General features: G+C 37.8%; 3 protein-coding genes across 4 annotated transcripts; 1 reads left to right on the top strand and 2 right to left on the bottom strand.

Annotated features, from left to right (window-relative positions):
- Positions 1-1,848: 1,848 nt before the first annotated feature.
- LOC311065963 (ferritin, middle subunit-like) lies at positions 1,849-4,549 on the bottom strand. The gene is made up of 4 exons (XM_084086860.1): positions 2,954-4,549; positions 2,599-2,745; positions 2,336-2,461; positions 1,849-2,241 (listed from the first exon to the last, which is right to left on the bottom strand). The coding sequence occupies exons 1-4, from the start codon at positions 3,053-3,055 to the stop codon at positions 2,092-2,094; spliced, it is 525 nt and encodes a 174-aa protein (XP_083942986.1). The 5' UTR covers positions 3,056-4,549; the 3' UTR covers positions 1,849-2,091.
- A 368-nt stretch (positions 4,550-4,917) lies between these two features.
- Positions 4,918-14,701, bottom strand: aldh16a1 (aldehyde dehydrogenase 16 family, member A1). Of its 2 annotated transcripts, XM_084130016.1 has the most exons (17): positions 14,586-14,701; positions 14,287-14,385; positions 13,323-13,422; positions 13,107-13,233; positions 12,854-13,011; positions 11,659-11,730; positions 10,741-11,087; positions 10,240-10,398; positions 9,963-10,119; positions 9,791-9,866; positions 9,605-9,710; positions 9,303-9,433; positions 7,601-7,768; positions 7,273-7,477; positions 7,000-7,185; positions 5,788-5,913; positions 4,918-5,548 (listed from the first exon to the last, which is right to left on the bottom strand). In XM_084130016.1, the coding sequence occupies exons 2-17, from the start codon at positions 14,371-14,373 to the stop codon at positions 5,372-5,374; spliced, it is 2,382 nt and encodes a 793-aa protein (XP_083986142.1). In that variant the 5' UTR covers positions 14,374-14,385; positions 14,586-14,701; the 3' UTR covers positions 4,918-5,371. The 2 variants fall into 2 exon arrangements, with proteins under 2 accessions (XP_083986142.1, XP_083986141.1); XM_084130015.1 differs by having other exon boundaries at positions 13,107-13,230; positions 14,287-14,629.
- A 448-nt stretch (positions 14,702-15,149) lies between these two features.
- baxb (BCL2 associated X, apoptosis regulator b) lies at positions 15,150-18,337 on the top strand. The gene is made up of 6 exons (XM_084138486.1): positions 15,150-15,537; positions 15,618-15,648; positions 17,020-17,190; positions 17,299-17,434; positions 17,559-17,663; positions 17,815-18,337. Exons 1-6 carry the CDS (start codon positions 15,516-15,518, stop codon positions 17,965-17,967), a joined length of 618 nt encoding a protein of 205 aa, XP_083994612.1. The 5' UTR covers positions 15,150-15,515; the 3' UTR covers positions 17,968-18,337.
- The last annotated feature ends 2,333 nt before the right edge of the window (positions 18,338-20,670 follow it).

Below are 20,670 nucleotides of genomic sequence, written 5' to 3'. Positions count from 1 at the left end.
TTCTCAATGTAATGAAATATTTAAGAACTTGGTGCTTTTTAGAATGTAAAACATGTAAAAATGTACCATGGAGTAACGGGATACTTCAAGCAGGAAAGCTTCAGTAATACAGCTATCAAACCTGCAACTGTCAACTGCACACCGTCTGAAGGTAAGCAGGGTTGAGCCCGGTCAGAACCTGGATAATAGAAATCCTGAGGGTAACTGGAGTCGCTGTTGGAAGAGGTGTTAGTAAGGCCAGCAGGGGGAGCTCATCCTGTTGTCAGTGCTTGACTATAGTGATAATATTATAGTGTAAAAAGGCAATGTCCCTGTGACGTTAGCAGAGGTTAATGTAAACTTCAGGGTCTCTCTCAGAATGACTTGAGGTATGTGTACAACTAGTGACCTATAATACTGTAACAACTGCATCACTTCATACAAAATAAGAAATAATTTTGTCCAATTGATCCATAGTGAATAGCCACATTTATCTTGATGGTCCCTTTTGAACATTCTCTGCACCTACATGTCAACTAACTAGAGTATTAGAGTATTAGTAGACTGTCTGCTTAAAGGGGTGGTATAATGCCCCTTTCATAAGATGTAAAATAAGTATTTGATGTCCCCAGAGTGTGTATGTGAAGTTTTAGCTCAAAATACCCCACACAGATTTTTTATATAGCATGTTAAATTTGTCACTTTTTGATGGTGAGCAAAAATATAATAAAACATTTGTGTCCCTTTAAATGCAAATGAGCTGCTGCTCCCAGCACAGGGGGTGGAGCTTCAACAGCTGGTGTCCTTTTACCTCACACAGACATGCACTGAAAAGTTCAAAAACTTTTAGCCTTTTATTATCAAACCGGAGTCAGACAAAGATGGAGAGACTCAAGAAGTGACAACATGTAGAATGCAACAGGACATTTCTGAATGTTTAGTTGATGAATCTATGTATCTTATGTGTAGTTATCTTCTAGTCAGTGATTAGCATATTCTGTCATGATAAATTATAAATTGCGTTCCCGGGGGCGGGGTTTATGTAAATATTAGGGTTTGTGATGTCACTAACCCAGGAGGAAGCTCATGTAGTTCCTACCAGCCGTTTGTTGTAAAGAAAGCAATTTCTTTAAAAGAAAATATCTCCCTTTGCTTTGAACGTTGTAACTTTGCAGATGTTGTTTATGCTCAAACAGCAACATTACACACTAAAGTTAGAAAAGTGAAATCCTAATCAACCACCCCTTTAATATCTGCTAACTCTTTATTGTGATGGTCCTTGAACAGACATTCTATTGACTCGAAGTAACTTTGCAACTACTTGTTAACTTATTGTAACCCAACTTGTCTATTGGTACTCTACCAACACTCAAATGAGGTTTAGAAGACACGTAGGTGCAATTTTACTTAGTCAATAGCATGTCCTGCTGGAGCCCCACCCTAGGTTTACATAATGCATTTATTCATGAACCCAAGTAGATTGAACATTGAGCTGTAAACCATGTAGGATGTTTTGTACATTCTATATCAGATATGTGAAGGGTGATCGAGTGTTCACCGACTTCTACCAGGATGCAAAGCAGTTTTAAAGGGGTTTGTAAGAGTCACTGAACACTTAAACAATCCTAATAGTGTGGGTCTATGCAAACTCAACCACATTTGATCTAAATTTCTTTAATATATACACACTATTACAAACTTGGTCACAATCTTACCTATAGTTTAATCGTTATCCTTTTGTAGGCCAGACAAATTAACTGCTAAAAGCTACATGAGTCAAACACTTCTGTATTCACCAACCTCTAAAGCACCTTCTGTTTGTTGAAAACATGAATTTCACAACCCCAAAAAAGTAAAAAGACAAGTCAATCCAGCCAAAAATGTTTATTCACCAAATTCACTTAAAACCAGTGTACATTCAAAAAGAAAGCATTGGCTTGATGGCTAATTAAAGAGCCATGCATGTTATACAGTGAAATGTAGCCTCTAAAATGTTAACGTGTCAATCTTTCAAAGTTTAAAAATTTGCCTAAGAGATACATGACAACATTAGCTTGATGATTTAAGCCTAGAGTATAGCTGGAAGTTTTGCAGATGATCTGAGAGCTGCATTTAGCTGCTCAGGGTGTGCTTGTCAAACAGGTACTCCGCCATCCTGTTGTTGCCAGCATCCATCTTGGAAAGGTTGGTGATGTGGTCTCCAATCTTCTTGATGGCCTCCACCTGCTCATTCAGGTAGTGAGTCTCCAGGAAGTCACACAGCTGTTGGACAAGACATCAGAAAATAATTTAAGACATTTAATTCAATAAATTAGGATGGAATAAAAGCATTAAAGATCAAAGAACATTGACTTACATGTGGGTCGGTCTTCTCAGAGGCAACCTTATGTAGATCCAGCAGAGCCTGATTGACGTTCTTCTCCAGCTGAAGAGCGCACTGCATAGCCGTCAACCCATTGTCCCACTCATCGCGCTCAGGCTTCTGGATTGAAAGACACAAACACGTCAAGGGAGCACGTGATGTCCCCTACCCCCTCAATTCAACAGTCCCCAACAAATATGCATAAACCTAAAGTCCATTTTGTCTGCCACATGTTACACATTAAAGTGTTAAGTTACCTTTACGTCCTGAAGGACAATGCGTCCTCCCCTATTGTTCTGGAACTCCATGAATTTCTCGGCATGCTCGCGCTCCTCCTCACTGTTCTCCTTGAAGAACTTGGCAAAACCAGCAAGAGCCACATCATCCCGTTTGAAGTAGTGAGCCTGATTGGAAACAAAATCAATGGGTAAAGATTATAAACTCATCGCGGATTCGAGGCGTCGTGAAAAGGTGACGTAAATGACGAAAAGTAAACAATTCCAAGCTGAAAGTGTTTGCATACATGTCGCAACCAAGAGGGAAAAACGACAAAAAGGCATGATTTAGCATATGGATTTGATTTTTTTTTTTTTTTTAAAGCTTGAAACTTACCATTGAAGTGTAAGTGTATGAAGCGTAAAGCTCCAAATTGATCATCTTGTTGATCAAAGCCTCGCAGTCGCGCTCGTAGTTCTGGCGAATCTGGGAATCCATTTCGGCGGATTTTTCGTCGGTTTTTTTTATCAAAACGTCAGTAAAAAATAATAAATATGAAATGAGAGGTTTTTCAATGCGAAATCGAAGTTCCGTTCAATCACTGTTGAAGCAAGAACCTCTTCGTGTCTTCCTGAAGCTGTGAGTGAAATGAAGGTGCGCATTTGTTTTATATACGATCACAACATGATGCGTCACTGGAACCAGCCAATCAAAGAACGAGCTGAATGAGGAAGTGGTAAAACAGTCAGCTGAGAGTCAGCAGACATTGGAGATACGACAATTTAACGTTTTGCCACTCTTTTTAATAATTAATGGAAAACTCAATCTATCAGAAAAAGATTTTTCATTCTACATAAATGTAGACAATATCAAACCTTTAAATTCGATGTAATTTTGTAATTAACCAAGGATTTACCATATTTACATGATATCAGGGGTGTAAAGCAATTAATTAAATATTGAACAGTAAACCTGATTCAAAGATTCGCATTTAAAGTGTAGCATTTAGTCAATAGCATGTCCTGCTGGAGCCCCACCCTAGGTTTACATAATGCATTTATTCATGAACCCAAGTAGATTGAACATATTTAGCTGTAAACCATGTAGGATGTTTTGTACATTCTATATCAGATATGTGAAGGGTGATCGAGTGTTCACCGACTTCTACCAGGATGCAAAGCAGTTTTAAAGGGGTTTGTAAGAGTCACTGAACACTTAAACAATCCTAATAGTGTGGGTCTAGGCAAACTCAACCACATTTGATCTAAATTTCTTTAATATATTATATATATACACACTATTGTCTTATATACGTTTAGCAATGATATAAATTATGGAAACAAATTCAATTTTGTTAGTATACTTAAGCATGTTGTTCGCTTTTGATCAAGCTGACACCTGTGTCACATTGAATTGTATTTTCACAACAAACATTTAAGTTTGAATCTTACATTTTGTACAGAAAGGACATAGTGAAATATTATAGTTTAATAAGGCTTAAAAATAACTAATTTTCATCAGCATAATGATAATCATGTTACTGCGTATGGCACATGCCCTGGAATGATATGTCATGGGAGTCTTCCAATAACAATGTCATGGAGCCGTTTGTTCACTTGGTAACTGCCTTCGGATACAAAGGTAATCCATAAGGTCACAGTGACTAAGCATTTTGTATTATCAACTGGAGAGGACAATGTAGTTTGTGTCAGCAATAAAAAATGTACACTCACAACTAGACGTGGCATTGCGCTTTCTCACTGTGACTCAGCAGCTTTTCTCCACTCACTTCCTAATGCATTACGTAGGCTAACTACGCTTGAAACTTTAAGGAACTCGGCAGAGTGTGGTTGAGTCTTCAGCTTTGTCTTTAACAGCTTTCAGTGTCGGTATATAATTCCAAATTATTGGAGTTTTAATATCAGTTTTTAGCGCAATTTTCCACCGGACAAAATTGCGATTGTTAACTCATGATTTCTGTTCTGTCTGTGCGCACCAATCTTGCACTTCTATCTACTCCTCAACCAGACCACCTAGAGACTTCGGGTTTTCGGCATTATGTTAAGGAAGGTCTAATCTCGGGAACGCACAAAAAAAAATCCAGGAAAAGATTTACTATCTCTTAGTGTTGTGATCCCATGAGGTCAGAAAATTGCGCTAAAACACTCAAAGTGTTTTTATTACTTGTTTATATATGCATAAACGGCTTTTAAATAGTCTGAGTTTGAGAATAGATGTCTGTCAATGTCATTTCGTGAATGAGCTGGCCTAAATAAATTGCTAACCAACCCATGCTACATGTTAAGCCTTTGATTGCCATTTCTTTCAGTTTAGTAGCAGCGAGTAACACAATTTTAGACCAGTTTTCTAATCATTTAATCTTTTTAATTACAATTTTCATTTAAGCAACTATATCCATATAGTAGCAACCATATCGAGGCCCTTCTCATATGACAACAGGGAACTGAAATTCACTGCAGTATGTAAGAGCACAATGTGTTTTACAAATAATTGTTAGTTCTGTACAATAATGGCAATTGTTTATTATAATTTTTACACTGTATTAAAACCTGATTACTGTACTGAAATAAACAAGTTAGACTAGTTATAACAGTTATTTATTTGTCAGAATACAACCGTCTATCATAGGATACTAATAAAAAGTACTTTTTCTATTATACGTGACTTTGTGAAAGTGAAACAAATGTTCTTGTAACATCCCCGGTCACTCTTTATTGTCTAAATGGCTTGTGTGAAAACTTCACAGAATCTACTACTGCTCCCTCACCACCTAAAACTGAATGATAAGTGCTTTTATGCAGTAGGGATCCATATGCTTTTCCAGACCACAGCCTTCCTCCAAAGCTCTTCTTGAAGAGAGGGATTTGAGCTGCTCCAGTTTCGGCCTGCCTCCTTCTCCTCTTCCTCTTCACAATGTAGCCACAAACGTTTAAGGGGACTGATACAGGAGTACTGAAGAAACTGACAGCCCTAAAAAGAGAAGTTCCATATATCCAATAAGACCAGTGCTGACAGAACATTTTCCTTGTTCAAAGCAGTCAAAATAGCATGCATGCTTATACAGTTCTATATAACAGAAAATGAATAATGGAGTTCACCATCTTTGCAATATCATGGTTCTGTCAATGTCAAATACACATTTTTTCCATTTTCCATATCTCAATGCCTCCTACTTCCATTTTAAGACTGAAAAAAAAAAATCCCCTCACCTCTTTACTTCCCCAATACCAAATGCTTTGAATCACACTGTGGTTGGCAAGTGCCTGGGTTAGCTGATCCCTGCCCCCTGTTATTATACTGACCAGACCGGCAGGGATATCAGAGGCCTGCAGGACCTTTGAGCAAACAAATAGAAGTTGAAGACTTTACAAACATAAAGAAATAAAATGTGGAGATATCTTCTGAAAACTGAAGGTTAATGAAGGCAGCAGTGAGTGTGAAGTGTCTCCTTCTACCACTTTAAAAATACACATATACAAAAATGTGATTGATAAAATACTGTTACCTAATTTTTACCTATAAAGCCCTGAACGGTCTAACTCCAAACTAAATCCATCACGCTCTTTAAGGTCACAAAATGCTGGATTTTTGATAGAACCAAGGATATCAAAGTCTATTAAAGAAGGTGGAGCTTATTTGAATTTGGCTCCTAAACTCTGGAAATCCTTCCTGATAATGTTCAGGGCTCAGGCGCATTCTCAGTCTCTTATATATTAAATACACATCTCTTTAGCTGAGCATTTACATTATGCTTTTCATAAACATGTTCTACACTTACATCTGATGAAACAGCACCAAATACAGTAGTCAACATTTGAAGTGGATCAAACCCTTTCATCAAAGTTATACATGAATTTTGAACAATACCCGTTCTTGTCTTAGGACAACTTTGATGAACTTTTTTGATCCACTTTAAATGTTGACTACTGTATATCCTTTGCCTAAAATTGCTATGAACAGCGGCTACAGTTATTCTTCTCCCTTTGCTTTCCTGTTTTTGCCTCAGGATGCCTGCAGTTATCCTGGAGTAACTACAGATTGGAAACAGACTTTGCAATGTTTTCAGACGACACTGACAACTGCAAAGATTTCAGATGAGAGCAACAGATGACATGCAAAACTTTAAAATATTATCCTATTATTGAAATATAGGCCTAATCCTTATATTGTAATCATTACGAGTACAAGATGCAATTGCTGCCTAACACATTTGTTGTTTTAACTAAATACATGAAGTTAACGAACTACAAAACATGTACTATATTATAGCTGTATATTACTGCCATATGGACATTACTTATCTGGCTGATAACAAAATGTAAATAAGCATTTTATGTAAAGCTGCTTTGAAACAATATGCATTGTGAAAAGTACTAAACAAATTAATTGAGTTTTATTTTATTTAAAAAATTGTAGCAAACCTGTATAAATTCAAGAGCTGGAAGAGGGTATTTTTCACTTGGCACCATGACAACAGCATTTCCCATGGCAACAGCTGCCCCCAGCAGAGACACCAAAGAGAGCAGAGGTTTAGAGCTGGGGAGAATCACTCCCAGCACTCCTAAAGCCTCAGGAGTTGACAGGGCAGAGCCAGACTGGGGCGGGAACTTTAATAAGATGGACACGTAGTTAGAAAGCAGGCACATTAAATCTGGGGTTAATCGAATAATCATTCCAACACCATGTGTTCTTACTGGAGTTCCACCCTGTTCTTTATCACAGCGTGCAGCCCAATCAGAGAGCCTGGAGATGCTAAGCTCCACCTCTTTCTCTGCATCTTCAAATGAGATGCCGGATTGAGTTTGGATTGATACAGCCATGTCCCGCCTCCTCTTATCCAGACTGTCAGCAAGTGAATAAATGGACTGAGAACGTGTAGCAGGGCTCTTCTTCATCCACCTGCAATGACAGCAGTTCATCACAGTAGTTTGGTCACTATTTTCTATCAAAAAAGGTTGGCTACCATAACTGGTCCATATGATTTATTTTCAAACAAACAGGAACTTTTCCATACGCTCTTACCCAGGCTGGACTTTAGTGGCGGCCTCTACTGCATTCCGGACATCCTTCCTGCCTCCATCTGGGCAGTGAGCCAGAACAGCACCCCCAGGGGCCAACACTGACCTGCTGCAGCCCGAGTCAGCTTTACGCAACTGACCACTCACTAACTGTGGGTAAAAGCGAGGGACACTGCGAAAGAGAGAGAAAGAAAGAGAAATTGGTCATAGAAGAACGCAATAGAAGGACTGAGTTTAAAATAAATCAGTAATGGTCATTTAGCATGCCACCCCATGATCACATTACATGGCTTTTGCTATTGATAAAGGTTGCACTTCAATTACCGTAGGTATATTTTTTTAAAAGTAAAATCAGTGGATAAAAATTTGGAAGCTGGGTGCATTTTATTTTCTGATTAATTTACTTGACCTGTACTGGTATCATCATTCATTCTGCCAAAATGTTTGGCTTCTTGAAGGTGAAGAGAGTTTTTTTGTAATAGCAGGCCATTTATCCTATTTCTATGGTGCAGACAGGTAGTAAGTGAAGTGGGAGTGTGTATATATATATATATATATATATAGTGAACTATAGTACAGGAAGCTGATCAGAAAATGGTTCTAGCAATGTCACAATTCATTTTCAAAAAGAGGGGTGAGTGGAAAGTCCCACACAATCTGCTGCTGGTATTTGTAATGGTAATAGTAATAGTAACAAGAGTTAGAACTTTCCCAGATAAAGGCTTAGATACGCATCCTTTTCCACTCTGTCTCTTGCACAGTTGAGCACGCAAGCCTTTCAGAGCATACTCCATTGACTGTGAATGCAGATGTTTTTGGCACATGTGTATTATCAACTGGACCTTTTTTGAGCACTCAAATCACTCGTGCACAAAAATCTGGCTGTACGTGGATAGCGTCCACAGCATCTCAGCATGGACCCGCACTGAGCCCATATCTGATGATTTTGAACCACATTGGCATCAATAGTTCCATAGAGAACCTTTAACATCCATGGAGTCTTTCTATTACACAAAAGGTTCTTTAGATGATTAAAACTTTCTTCACTAGGAAAAAATGGTTCACTGAAAGGTTCCTTAGGGAACCCAACATTGTTCTTCTGTTACATCACAGCAAAACCCCCCTTTTGGAACCTTTATTTTGTTAAGTGTACAGCCTTAAAAATGAAGAAAAACTTTAAGTAATAGAATTAAAAAGGATACTGAGATGTCTTTAATACTTCTTGAGGACACGAAGAGTGTTTTCCCGTTTTTGAACTGTCACCATTGGCATATAATGCAACAAGGGTTGCTAAAGCCAACAGATATTACTAACAGACATACTAATCTCTGTACAAAAAACAAAAATAATGTTGCTGCCATCTTTCTAAAGCCCCCCCAAAAATAGTGGATCACACAGAAAATATTCATCCATGGCATTTCATATTTTAACTTTCTTCTTTATCTTCATTTATGTATTTTTTTCACCAGAAAAAAAATAGCTAATATTTTAGCCGGGGACCTCTATTGAGTTGACACGGAATGACCCTATAGAGATGAGGTGTTAGCGTTAAAATCTAAACTCAGTTAAATTGAAATACTGATCATATTTAGATGTTTATTCCAGCTGGAACAGGTCTGTTTGTGTTGAGAAATGTATGACATTATCTACAAAACCTATATTCATTTCTCAGTTCACTGTTAGACTATGAGCCACAATACACCCACCTGGAAGGATCAAATCCTTCAGGTATCATGAACTTGGATGCCACAGAGCCAAATGCAGCATAGTTGATAGAGCTGGGACTGGAGCGGGGGAGGGAGGGTGAAAGCGATGGCCGAAGGAACTGATACAGCCCCTATAGAGGAACGGAAATCACAGAGTCAGACATTCTGAACTAGACACCAAACAAAACCATACAACCAATCAGACAAATAGTATGAAAAACCAAGAGAACAGAAACAAGGGCCTACACACCACATAAGCCCATTCTTAGCACACGACATGTCACTTCTTGCAATTCTCATACCTCTCTGCCTCCATCGGTGCAGTTCCTGCTCTCCCTCCGTCCGCATATAGGCAGTGCGGGATCCATTACAGAATGACAGTTCACCCACACCGATCCCAAGCACAGACTATGGACAAAGAAAAAAAGAGAGATAAACAGATAAAGGAAGAGAAAATGAGATGCCCAAATACGTGACCAGGCATGCACCTCTTTGCAGACTCCAAAGCCAGAGTCAAATCTTCAGTCCAGATGGAGGCAGCCTGACCATGAGGACTGTGATTTCCTACACACAACGACAGATAACAAAACGCACAACTTTTCACTACGTGTATAGACAATATTCTTCATATAAATCAGTTCTTTTTCATTTCAGCCTCACCAAGTGTAACTCCCTCAGCAGAGCTCCTGAAGGATATGAGAGGCAGCACAGGGCCTGGAGGAGGTGAAATCACAGATTCGCAGGAGGGAGCCAGTCCACATAGTACAGTAGGAGGGTAGAGACCTCCAGTAGAAGGAGGAGGACATGACTGGATCAGCTGCAATATGTAAAACAATAAGAAATAAAAAAAAGATAAAAGCATTTGTCCAGTAAATGCTGAAACAATATGTGCTCAAATGTTTGTATTGGCGACATATTAAATTAAACATCCACACACTGTTGCCCCCTGCTGCTGTGCCTCCTGAACAACGACATCTATAAGGTTCCTGTCAGTCTCAGTGACAAGAGAAACACATTTCATCCCAGTCATTCTCAACTTCAGCCTGGCCACAACACTGTCCAACACTGATTCCTGCACACAGAGCACCCACTGGAACTGGAGAAGAGAGAGAGACAAGCATGCAAAAAGATAAATATTATGTCTTTTCATGACTCTGCTGCAGTGGTTTTCGATCTGTGAGCACCACCAGTGGACCATGGCGGTACGGCTGGAGCGCTGGTTTTCTTTTTTTAAAATAACCACTAATATGAATAAATAACAAGTAGTATATATTAAATATTAGATATTAAATACTAATATAAATACCATATCATATTTATTGAAAGAAGTTTCTTATGCTTTCCGCAGCTGCATTTATTTGATCAAAAATACAGTAAAAACAGTAATATTGTGAAATATTATTACAATTTAAAAGGACTGTATTTTGTTTCTTCTTACATCTCTCTTCTTCTTAAAGGCCAGCTCTATCACTCCATCCACAGCACTGTCGAGGTCTGCCGAATCGAAGATGATAAAAGGGCACACAGAGCTTTGTGAGAGGGAGAAAGACATGGGGACTCCCCAGCCAGCCACAGCTTTAGCCACAGCTTCTCCAGTCTGTTTGCATCCACAATAGGTCAGGTAGTTCACTTGTGGATTTTGAGCCATTTTGGCAGCCAGTGATGCTTCACTTCCGGTTACCACATTTAACACTCCAGCAGGGATTCCAGCCTCCATAAACAGCTGAGCCAACAGAAGGGCAGGAAGAGTGGTAGTCTTGCCAGGCACTACAATAACAGCATTGCCTAGAAAATAAGTATAGAAGGCAAATAAATAATAGTTTGGTTTGCACCCTCACCTCTCGTTTACACAGGATAACTAGCTGCTTACATTTAGGAGCAACAAACTCATCCTAATGAATTATGATATTATTTAATCAGTAAAAGGTAAACCAATCACAAAGGTCTAAGAACACACACACAAAAAAAAAAGTTTACAGTAACAATGTTCAAAACACTGTCAAAACTACGGATAAAAAAAACATTTATATTTATAATTAGTATTATTACCTTTAAATGTGAGACATGTCATTTCTGCTATTAGTGCAACTAAAAATAATAGTCCAAATTGTAGTTTACAACTGGCTGAGCCAGGAAATTACATGTAGAAACATGTCTAATTTTTGAATACTGTTAACGCTGTTCACAGAAGTTAACCTACAAATGGCTTAAATGCAGATGTCTGTGAGATTTCCTCAAGTTGTTTAAATCAGATTTAGGACTATCTGTTTAATGTCCCTTTATTCATTCTGGAAGAGTGAAACTGACATGAGTGAAACTTCAAGACAAGAAAGTGTCTGTTTAAAGAAATACTCACCCATAGATAGGGCTGGTAAAACTTTCAGCATAAGAAAATATACAGAGCAGTCATCTGAAACTACCACGACACCTAGTGGAGTAAGCAAACCATGACATCAGAATCACCATCATGCTTCCTGCTTATTTTCTCACAAGTCAATTACACAGGCCTTGTCCACACTAAGGGTTTGTTTACATGGTAATGATGTTCTAAGAATGGAGAAGTTTTTCCTGTGCAGTTTTTGACAATACGTTGTCCCATTCACACAGATCTGCGAAAACGATTAAAAACACTTTTATTATGCTGCCAGGCCACTTTGTAAAGAAACACTACACGCCTATAGACTGAACACGTAATACACATGCGTAGGACGTCACCGTTTTTTGTAGTTTACACTGAGACGATAACAGTATCGTTTCAAAAACTTGCACTTTTAAACACGTTTTCAAAAGTTTGCATTTTTCAGGGCCCCAAAACGCCATTGTTGTGTAAATGAACGGCCACAACGCATTAAAATTTTTCACAAAAACAGTGTTGTGTAAGCAGCCCCTAGTACATTTTCATTTAAAAACATATATTTTTCTCTCCGTTTCACCCTTCTGTCCACAGTGAAATTTTTTATCAACGAAAACTGAGCTTTTTGAAAACGCTCTCCCAAGTGAGTACATTTGAAAATGACGTTTACGCGTTGTAGTGTGGACTGTGAAAACTGATGCTTTTGACACATGTTGTACCGATAGATGTCTATGGCTATATCGGCACTGTTGTGCCTGCTATATATATTCATAGTGTTGCTAAAGAGAAATGTTCCTGCAAAGATGACTGAAAATGTACTCACAATTGCTGTCCTGCAGCAAAACATGATGACAATTGCGTTTTAGACGCATTTTGAGCACAACCTGGACGCAACACTGAGTGGTTGGATATTTTGCTAATAAAATTATCGTGCCAGAAGAGTAGCGTGAGAACTTTATTATGTCTGCTCTCTCGGTATGATGATACAGATGTGACCTTTTAGTATGCTTTACACATGCGCAGTAAGGTGATTTAATCATTTTTCAGATGTGGATGAGCAACTTTAGGAAAACGCTTGAAAACACCAGTGTGGACAGGGAGCCTTTTGAAATTAAAATGTAGACTTAGCCACATTTTCTCCCTTTTTTATATGAGTTCTGTCTCTCAAACTCGTATAAACGAATCGACATGCACATACCATGCGGGGTCCACTCAGGCATGAGTGTGTCTCGTAGTTGAGCCCAGCTGGCGTAGTATTGGGCCAGTCTAATGAGCACCGTAGGAGAGGTAGAAGACTGAGAGAGCTCACACAGCTCAGATACACACTGACTGTGTCTTTGCAGAACACTCGCCAACCTGGGGAACAAACATATATTAATAACGATGTAAACCTGACAATTACTGTGATAGGTTAATTATTCATGACATTATTTTGAGTAAAGATCTAGTACTTGAGTAAGACTTTGGCTCTTTGGTAACAGCTGAGTTCCCTCCAGGTTTTGAAGCCTCGAGCTGCAGAGGAGACAGCAGACCCAACATCCTCATCTTTAGCACAAACAGTGCTGCAGACCACCGCTGCTGTAAAGGCAGAGGAGGAGGGCAGGAGAAGTTATCTTATCATTGCATGGAAGATTAAGAACGTCAGGAAAATATCCAATATTGTTCACCTTTGGAATCAGTCACTTCCTGGGTCTGCCTGTCTGCAGGGCTGGAAAATTTCCCATCAACGAAGAAGCCAAGAGAGCGAGAGTGCTTCTCCAGCCAGGACTGAGGGAGAGAAAGACATGCAGGAAAATGGACACTTTCCTGAGAGAATGCACGTCAGTGGAATGCACATCTCTCACAGATGAGAAAGAAATTATGACACTATACTTGAGAATTAGGTTCAACTTATGTTGAAAATTCGAATTTCTTTGGTAATGTATGCTTCAAAATACAACCATGTTTGATTGAAGTAAACATACTGTAGGTTGGTGTGTCCTAGCTCTTTGAGAGAACCAATAGATTGGCTTTATGAAAAAAGGGTGAAGGTTGCAGTAGATCATTCACAGAACTATGGCTCTTACAAAATACATGAAGTTAACCGTTTTGAACTTTGCTCACAATACTTCAAGGGGTAGTTTTACCACACACATAAAAAAAAAAACCTTACTTATACTAATGTTGTTCCAACCTGTATGACTTTCATTTGGATTTTTATAAAGGGTAAGATAAGACATATAAACACTGACAGCCTTGAATGGCAAAGAGATGCAATGGAAGTGAATGGTGACTAGCTGTCTGTTTTTATCGAACTTCTAAATAACATTCCCTTTGTGTTTTACATAAGAGTCATATGAATTTGGATGTTGCGGATGAATAAATGACTGAATTTTCATTTTTAAGTGAACTATTACTTAGAGACATGCATCAAGAAGTACAATCCGCACAGTGTTGTGTTTTTTAATGCAATTTTACAGCAAGAGGACAACCTGCATCTTGTCACATGCTTTTCTCGTGAGCGGTCACATGTAAATCACTTTCACATTGGGTGATAAAGTAGCAGCATGCTGTGATGCTTAAAATAATACAATTTGCCCAAGATACATTTAAGATACAAAGATAATTTCCCCCGAGGAGACCGCGCTTTACCTGTGCTGTTAAAGTGTTCGTGCTGGATGATCCATAATCCATAGTCTGAAAGATTTCGTGCACAGTCTTTGTAGAAATACCTGCCATAACAAATTAAAACTAAAAAAAAAAAACCCAATTGTTACGGATAATGAAAAATATGCCACTTCAAAATAAAATAATTATATTGAGTGTGCAGTGATTATATCACTTAATAACCGCAATCAGATGTAAAAATGTGCAAAGCTGTAATATTTAATAAAGATCGAACAGACGAGATCTCGATCGCAAAAAACAAGTAAAGGTTAAAGAAGCCTCACTATTTCAAAAAAACGTTCAACGTGAGTTCTCACGTCACGTCCACGCTGGTATTTCTTCCTGGGTTGTGCAGAGCCTGTCATCTCTGGTTGTATTGTGTTGCCAGATATCGCACAACAGAATCAAGCGTCACTTCTTCTTCTTCTTCTTCTTCTTCTTTTCAAGTTTAATGGCGGTTGGCAAACCAAACTTAATCAAGCGTCACAAAAAGTGAAAATGAGTGAAACCAGTTTTTTTTTTCGATTTGAGGAATGTCAGATGTAACAACATAGAAAATACAAAACCCATAGATTAGTTAAGACTACATTGAAAGTTATTGTAAAATATTGTGTGTTCAATAATATTTTTTATAACAATATCCATACTTTTAAAACAATACAACACATTTAAAAAAACAATATTTTAATTAATGGGGAAAAAACGCAACCCGCATTTATGAGTGGGTCTAACTTTATGAACGAACAATCCCACGCTGATAGTACTTGCGGTGGACATGGCAACACTGGTTGTAGTCTACGTCAAACTCCTCCTAATCATACTATTGGACTACAGCAAAGGAACTCATCATTCACCAAAAAAAAAAAAAAAAAAAAAAATAAACTAACTCTACATGGCTTGTAGACAATATATATAAAACTCAAGAAAGATAGAAAAATAAATCATTTTTTAAACTTGTTTATAAAATAAATTATGGAAGGCGTCCATAGTTGCCATCAAGGCATGTTACAGCTGCGTCCCCGACAAATGCGACCTCCAGAGGGCGTGTAGTGTTCGTCGGAAGCTGCGAACAAGAAGCTGGATTCAGCCTCGTGAAAAAGTTGCGGTACTGTCCTGAAATAGAGTGGGATTCCCCCCAGAGCTATACATCCAGTCGAAAACATTATCTGAGAAACTGAACAAAAACAATATATATATTTATATATATTACTATAATGGCTTGCGAAGTCTCGCAGGGTAAGTTAACTTAAGTGACCGTGTGTTTGTGCTCTTCAAGCGATGTTACATGTTTGTTAATGTTTCTCTTCGATCTACAGATGATCAGATTGGAGAAGCACTCTTAATCGGGTATGTTTCACTTCGTAAACTTATGTTTTGTTGTTTGTTGCATTATAAAGTAATGAATTAGTTTAATTACTTACCATTAGAACCATTAATTACTTTCCTATATTTAGTAGGCTATTTTAAAAATGCCTGTTTTACATCAACCGAATTTAGAGATGTTATACAAAACTCTGTGTGGATATAAATTATACTTTGAAAGGATAGAAGCAGCATTTTAATTATTTAAAACATACAAACACAAGTAGGCTAACAGTTGATGCACACATTGTTAACTATCACACACACACACACACACACACACACACACACACACACAGAGAGAGAGAGAAAGAGTGTGTCCTGTGTCACATAGAAAATTATTACAAAAAATACATCAATCTATGACAAATAATTTATTATCACCAGTGGACACAGTCACACAGTTAAGTCATGACAACTATATAATAACATAACATATCTTATAAGTAAACATCACATTTCTACATAAATGACAACCATCTTTCACCATTTTTACATAATTTCAATGGCTGACCTTGTTTGGCCAACCTTGTGGTTTTTTCTTCATCAGGTAAATGACAAATCTGGAAATAAATTTGAATTGAAATCATACAAATATTGTAAACTGTAATTACCATTGTTGATTACCACAGGTTATTGTAGATAAAACACTGAACAAAATGAGAGAACTTACAATAATGTGCTCAAAATGTCCAACACAGAGGAAAATAACATCATATGGTGCTGATCGTATGGTGTTGTTGTTCAGGGGGTTGTTCGGTTAATAACATAGTTGACAGAACTCTTGTGGACAAAATTAAATATTTTCTTGATTTAAAAAAAAAGTATTTAGATTTTAGAAATAAATTCAATATAGATAATGTTGACTGTAACATTTTGAATTCATTATTTTGAACATGAGACCCACTCATTAAAAAAAAAAGACACTGCAAAAACGGTAATTTATACGGTAGGTGAGGGAGCTAAAATTAAGAAAACATCTTCATCGGTTGCAAATACTCAATACAAAGCAACCAAATACCAAATGTATTTTAACATCCTGATTGTATGTGCGTTGTATTTTTAAGCATGTTTCTGTATTTGACTGCGTTGTGGGTATTTGCAGCACATGTGTTGTCAAACAGATGTTTTCTTAATTTGCTGGGGTTTTTTCTGTTGCATGTTTTTTTCAGTTGCAAGTTGCAACATGCTGAGCTCTCTCGGATACCGTAAATGTAGGACTCAAAGCAATTTCAAGCAAACTGAAACATAGGATGCACAAAGTATCTGTGTGTGATTATAATGCTTTCCCCTGTAATAGTACCTCTAAACATTTGACTCCTATTCAGGTAACATACTGTATAAAATGTCTTTCAGGGTAGTAAGACGTGAGGTGATGAATGTGGCAGCCGAAGAAAATGTAGCCCCACCAGACCTTCCCGAAGCTCGACCAATAAGCAACAGCCAGGACCAGAAGCTTGTTCAACAGTTGGCGGAGACCATTAAAGTGATCGGTGATAGGCTCAATCAAGATCAAGCATTTAATGAGTCAGTCTGAGATTTGAAACTTTGTCTGTCTTTATTGAACATCAGTGGTGTTGTCTAAACAGGTTTTTAAAACCCCTGGTTTCTCTTTCTGTTCTTCTAAACTTACAGCACGATTGATGGCTTAGTAAAGGTAGCTGATAAAAGAAGCTTCTGGAAGCTTGTGGAAAAGGTTTTCATAGATGGCCAGATCAACTGGGGGAGAATTATAGTGCTGTTCTATTCAGTTGGAAAGCTGTCTGCAAAGGTATTGGATCCTGCTTCATGTTATCTGTTCAAATTGTTAATATATCTGTTTGTAGACGTGCATCTTTATGTTTATATTTGTACAGTTAATTTGTAACTTCTAAGCTCCTCTTTGCTCTCAATAGATGGTCCTTGCACGTTTGCCCAGAATCGTTTCAGATATTCTGACTTTAAGTCTGGATTACTTTAGGAGGAATCTGTTGGAATGGATTCGCAAAGTGGGAGGATGGGTAAGAAATATTTTTTACATTATTGTTTCAAATACTGGAATATAAAGAAGCATTTGACTTTTGTTTTAATTGTCTTCTTTCGAAGATGTGTTGAACCGTTTTGGTCACAATATTACATCTATAATTTATTTGTTTGTACGCCATAATACAGATGTACAGTATCCCTGCACTGGCCTGTTTCTCCTTTGAGCAATTTTCTGGTTCTTCACTGAGAAAATATTTTCCCTATTTTGGAGCTGCGTTTTCCTTCACCTGTGGCCTGCTGTTAGGTGGCTTCATCTTCTCGAGACTTCAAAAAAGCTAAGAGAGAGAGTGGCGATACAACAACAGAAATATTATTAAGTCTGTAAACCTGAGAGAAACCATGAGGAAATTTCATATAAACAGATCTACAGCATGATTTTGTAATTTGCCCCTTGGTATTGTATTAAGCCTTTATTTTATGTATTTATACTATTTTGTAAGATCAGGACAGATTGTACAGCGATAAGAATTGAGCCTAAGCTTTTTATTAATAATTGTTATATGACATAGAATAGTGGTCTTCTATTATGTGTTTTGTCCACTCCCTTGTAAAATGTAAGTATTGCGCAATTGAATGTGACTTATGTTCCCAATTTCTGAAAATGTATTTTCTTTTTTTTAAAGCTAAATATATTAAGGTATTTGCAGCTTTTATGCCCCATTGACTTTTGATTCTGCAAACACACACACACACACACACACATTATATATAATACAGTATAATAATGTATAATATATGATTCCAATGAGTCCAGTTAACAATCACATCCCCTGTTAGTTTTTTTTTTTTTTTTTTGGTACATGTGTTTCCACATCTCTTCTTATGGGATAAAAACATTATCCACCTCAGTTGAGCACATACGTTTTTTTTGTACACATTTTTAGAATTTATGCGCACCTTGGCATTTCCATCCAGTGTTTTTTCCCTTTTTTATGTGATATCCCAAAAAATAAGTGGATAAATATATATCGCTGAACTCTTGTGTGACAGCAATATACAGTACACACGCAACTGTTTTTGTGCTAAATTTTTATTCAAAATTGATTATGTTTTTGTTCCTCAATAAAGTTCTTGCATAAATTAGTGTGGGTCTTAGCCTATTTCAGAAAATTACCTCTCGTTGTTACATCTATCTCCTACGGAGCCCCTAAAGCACGTGTCAAACTCCAATCCTGGAGGGCCACTGTCCTGCAGAGTTTATCTCCAACCAGCTCCAAAAACACCTGCCTGGAAGTTTCTAGTAATCCTGAAGACCTTGATTAGCTGGATCAGGTGTGTTTAATTAGGGTTGAAGCTAAACTCTGCAGGGTTGTGGCCCTCCAGGAACTGAGTTTGACACCCCTGCAAGGGACGTGGTGGTGGAAAAATTTTTAGGTTGGGAGAAGTTTTTTTTTCAAATCTTTTGCGTTCCCTCGCAAAACTTTTGCGTTCCCCCGAGAAACTTTGCGTTCCCTCGCAAAACTTTTGCGTTCCCTTGCAAAATTATTTGCGTTCCCACGCAAAACTTTTGCGTTCCCTCGCAAAGATATTTGCGTTCCCACGCAAAACCTGTTTTGAGCTCGGACAGACACTTCCTGTTTAATGTCCCGCTGGCAGTGTTTCAGAGCTCCGTACGTTAATGGAGCGTTTCATAGTGTTTGAACTTGGACTCAAATATAAAGATGCGGTCGTGCTTAACTCAAGGAGTTCAGTGAAGCGGGCAATATTCACATAGGCTATTCGAACGTCCCTATTCTTGAGCTAAACGTTGTTAAAGCACAAACGACAACTATTTACAAACACAGTAACCTAGACAACGAGCTACAACCCAATTATCATCAAAACGAGCTTTATAATATTAATTTGTCTCTAACCAGACGAATGAGAGACAAGTCCAAATAAGGGGCCGTCTGTAAAGTGCAAATCCCCAAAACCTTCTGCACATTTTATATTATTGAACATATTCAATAGCTTCACTGTGATCACACTGTACTGTCACCAAATTCAGTTCACACATCACTGCTCTCCTGCTGGTTATACTACATAGTTTGATTTTAAAAAATGCATAATTTTTATAATTATTTATTATGAAATAAAATCAATAACTTCACCCTTTTTAGAAAATATATTATAAATAACTTCACACTGTTATACAGTGATGCCATCAAATTCAGTAAGCAAATATAATGCAAAAGCTGCGTACAGTACCAATATCATTTGTGTAAAGAATAGGCCTACTTATTTTTTATGTGCAATTACTTCCCAAACTAAGTGTTGTAGGCCTATAACCAACATTAGAGCGGTGATGTGTGAACTAATATATTATGTGTTAACATAATATAAAATGTGCAAAAGCAGTGTAGTATGACCAGTGGGTCACCATTGATGTGTAAACTGAATTGGGTGGCACTACAGTTTGTAACATTGAAGTCAATGACTAGCTAGCGTATGAGTTGATGCTGTAGTCGTTTTTGGGTTATATTGCACTTTGCAGACGGTCCCTTTGAACTTGTCTCTCAGCCACCTGCTCATAGAGATCCATTTAGCCTATATTATAAAAGCTTGTTTTGATAATAATTGGGTTGTAGCTCGTTGTCTAGGTTACTGTGATTGTAGGCTAAATAGTTGTCGTTTGTGCTTTAACAACGTTTAGCTCAAGAATAGGGAAGTTCGAATAGCCTATGTGAATATTGCCCGCTTCACTGAACTCCTTGAGTTAAGCACTGACCGCATCTTTATATTTGAGTCCAAGTTCAAACACTATGAGAAGCTCCATTAACGTACGGAGCTCTGAAACACTGCCAGCGGGACATTAAACAGGAAGTGTCTGTCCGAGCTCAAAACAGGTTTTGCGTGGGAACGCAAATATCTTTGCGAGGGAACGCAAAAGTTTTGCGTGGGAACGCAAAGTTTCTCGGGGGAACGCAAAAGTTTGGCGAGGGAACGCAAAAGATTTGAAAAAAATTTGAAAAATTTTTTTTTCTCCCATCCTAAATTTTTTTT

Source organism: Abramis brama, assembly GCF_963993115.1.
Source record: "Abramis brama genome assembly, chromosome: 1".
Taxonomy (NCBI): domain Eukaryota; kingdom Metazoa; phylum Chordata; class Actinopteri; order Cypriniformes; family Leuciscidae; genus Abramis; species Abramis brama.
The sequence above is the reverse complement of the archived record's forward strand: the minus strand, read 5'-3'. Positions and strand labels throughout refer to the sequence as shown.